This window comes from Musa acuminata, chromosome BXJ3-4 (assembly GCF_036884655.1).
Source record: "Musa acuminata AAA Group cultivar baxijiao chromosome BXJ3-4, Cavendish_Baxijiao_AAA, whole genome shotgun sequence".
Classification (NCBI taxonomy): domain Eukaryota; kingdom Viridiplantae; phylum Streptophyta; class Magnoliopsida; order Zingiberales; family Musaceae; genus Musa; species Musa acuminata.
The window spans coordinates 28,408,684-28,410,948 of record NC_088352.1 but is presented as its reverse complement, the minus strand read 5'-3'; the positions used below and the strand labels follow the sequence as shown (position 1 = coordinate 28,410,948).

The 2,265-nt window shown below is 45.7% G+C and overlaps 1 protein-coding gene across 1 annotated transcript; it reads left to right on the top strand.

The window, feature by feature from the left end:
• The first annotated feature begins 705 nt into the window (after positions 1 to 705).
• LOC135634534 (E3 ubiquitin-protein ligase Os04g0590900-like) lies at positions 706 to 2,265 on the top strand. The gene has a single exon (XM_065144895.1). It carries the CDS (start codon positions 819 to 821, stop codon positions 1,896 to 1,898), a length of 1,080 nt encoding a protein of 359 aa, XP_065000967.1. The 5' UTR covers positions 706 to 818; the 3' UTR covers positions 1,899 to 2,265.

Below are 2,265 nucleotides of genomic sequence, written 5' to 3'. Positions count from 1 at the left end.
AAAGTCAATTACATGTATGGCATGTTCATACATATATCAATTAGTATACTATATCTCTCTCTCTCTCTCTCTCTCAAAGCCACTTACTTATAAAGCATTCTATTTACATTGCTTTAAGATTAACATCCATGATATAAACTCAATCTTATAGGGACATGATAAAAGATCGAAACAAATCAAGAATCGCGATAGGAATAAATATGAATACATACAATTAATAAGCTATTATATTCCTTATATATCTGGAACTTCAATCAATCTGTGATTTAACGATCAATTACTTTAATATATATAAATTATAAAAAATAATTTTTTTATATTTATAAATTTATGATAATTATGAAAAAATAGTCATTTACACGTTACCATTCTTCAAACACGATGAGCTGATACGGACTGCTATTCCTTTTGCTATATCAGCAGATGTGACCAATTTGTGCAAAGAATTAGCGGGTGAAAACTTTCTGATCGTTTGTGGTGATTCCAACTGTTGAGAGAGAGAGGAATTTATTCTCCCAACATGCACTTTATCTCGCTCAACATCCCACGCCATAATCACACTCAAGCAACTCTATCTTCCTCTCTCTCTTCTTGCCACAGTGGAACGAACAAACATGCAGCTCGATTCTTTGCTTTGAGATCAAGCCATTTGATTCTTTCATCGTTTTCCCAAAAATATCCTTTCGGCATGAGAAGAACTCTCTCGCTCAGACTCCCTTTTCAGTCTACCTCTCTCCCAATTACCTGTAAATGGACCTTTCAGTGATAGCACATTCGCTGTGAGAGGAGTCTCTCATCCTCCAGCTTTCTTGTTGGCCATGGTCACCACCAGAAACCAGAAGACCTGGCTTCCTTATGAGCCACCAAAAGACTGCTCCATGGGCTTATGCAGCATCTATTGCCACCACTGGTGCTACACCTTCTTCTCGCCTCCTCCCCCTATCTTACTCTCCGATGAGAGCTCACGGTCGACGACCTTCTCCCCCCTCGTGATCGCAGTCGTCGGAGTCCTCGCGACCGCCTTTCTCTTCGTGAGCTTCTACGCCATCGTCTCCAAGTACTGCTGCACGTCCGAGTCGCTCCGGCGGCAGCAACATCGATCGGACGCCGACGACCACGAGCTGGCCGATGACGTTGGCCAGTCATCCCGCGGCGACCCGTGGCATGTCTCTCCAACCCACGGGCTCGACCAGGCCCTGATCAACAAAATCACGTTGTGCAAGTACAAGAGAGGTGATGTCTTGGTGGAGGGCACCGACTGTTCTATATGCCTGGGCGAGTTCCGGGAGGACGACAGCCTCCGGTTGCTTCCAAAGTGTAGCCACGCCTTCCATCTTCCCTGCATCGATACTTGGCTGAAGTCGCACTCGAATTGCCCGCTCTGCCGGGCTGACATCGTGGTAACGGATCCAGAGCAGCCGCCAGCTCCTCCAGCTCCGGTGGACATTCCACAGGTCGAAGACATCCAACATGGCGACGAGATGGGGCCGCTCAGAGAGGATTCAGCAGTCGTCGGCGGAGAAGAGGAAAACCAGCTGGAGAACAAGATCGAGGTATCGCCACAAACACATGGCAACTTTGAAGGGATGGAGAGCAACGCAATAGTCGAGATAAGAGACTGTGATTTCCAAACACTTGGGAGATCGGCTTCAATGGGATCTTTGCATCGCGGAGGGGAAGTAAGCATGATGGACGAATTTGTAGCTGCGAAGGAAAACGGAGTTTGGATTGGAACTACTTCCTCAACGGGGAGGGGAGGAGGGGATCTCAAGGACAATAGCAGGAACAGTAGACTGGAACTTGTTGTGAGCACAGCACAGATGAAGAGATCCTTCTCCAGTGGGAGGTTCGGCATGAGTAGGAACGGGAGAGGAAGGAATGCGATCCTTCCGATGTAAGAAGAATATTCTTAGTCGGACAAGGAAATGGCCGTCCAGCATAAGAGAAAGCGTTGGTCACTACTCGTGTGCGGTGAAACAGTAAAAGATTCACTCTTCGGTAAGCTCGGGTAAGTCTAAACAGTCCTTACTTGTACTCAACAAAGGAGATTTTTCTGTCACAGTGGTCATAAATCCTGTTGATATCGCATCCGCACCTCATAGTGTGAGTTTTCGAGGACTTGCAATTCCAAGAAATGTGCTGCATAATAATAGATCAAATTGTATTAGCTACTACTGTTATCCCGGATGACCATTCGGTCAACGGTCAATGCAAACAAACAGCAATAACAATAATACTTATATCCAGTGACACTTTATGAAGTCA

Excerpts from the sequence above, each read along its gene's own strand:
- LOC135634534 (XM_065144895.1), top strand. The coding sequence starts at position 819 with ATGGTCACCACCAGAAACCAGAAGACCTGGCTTCCTTATGAGCCACCA.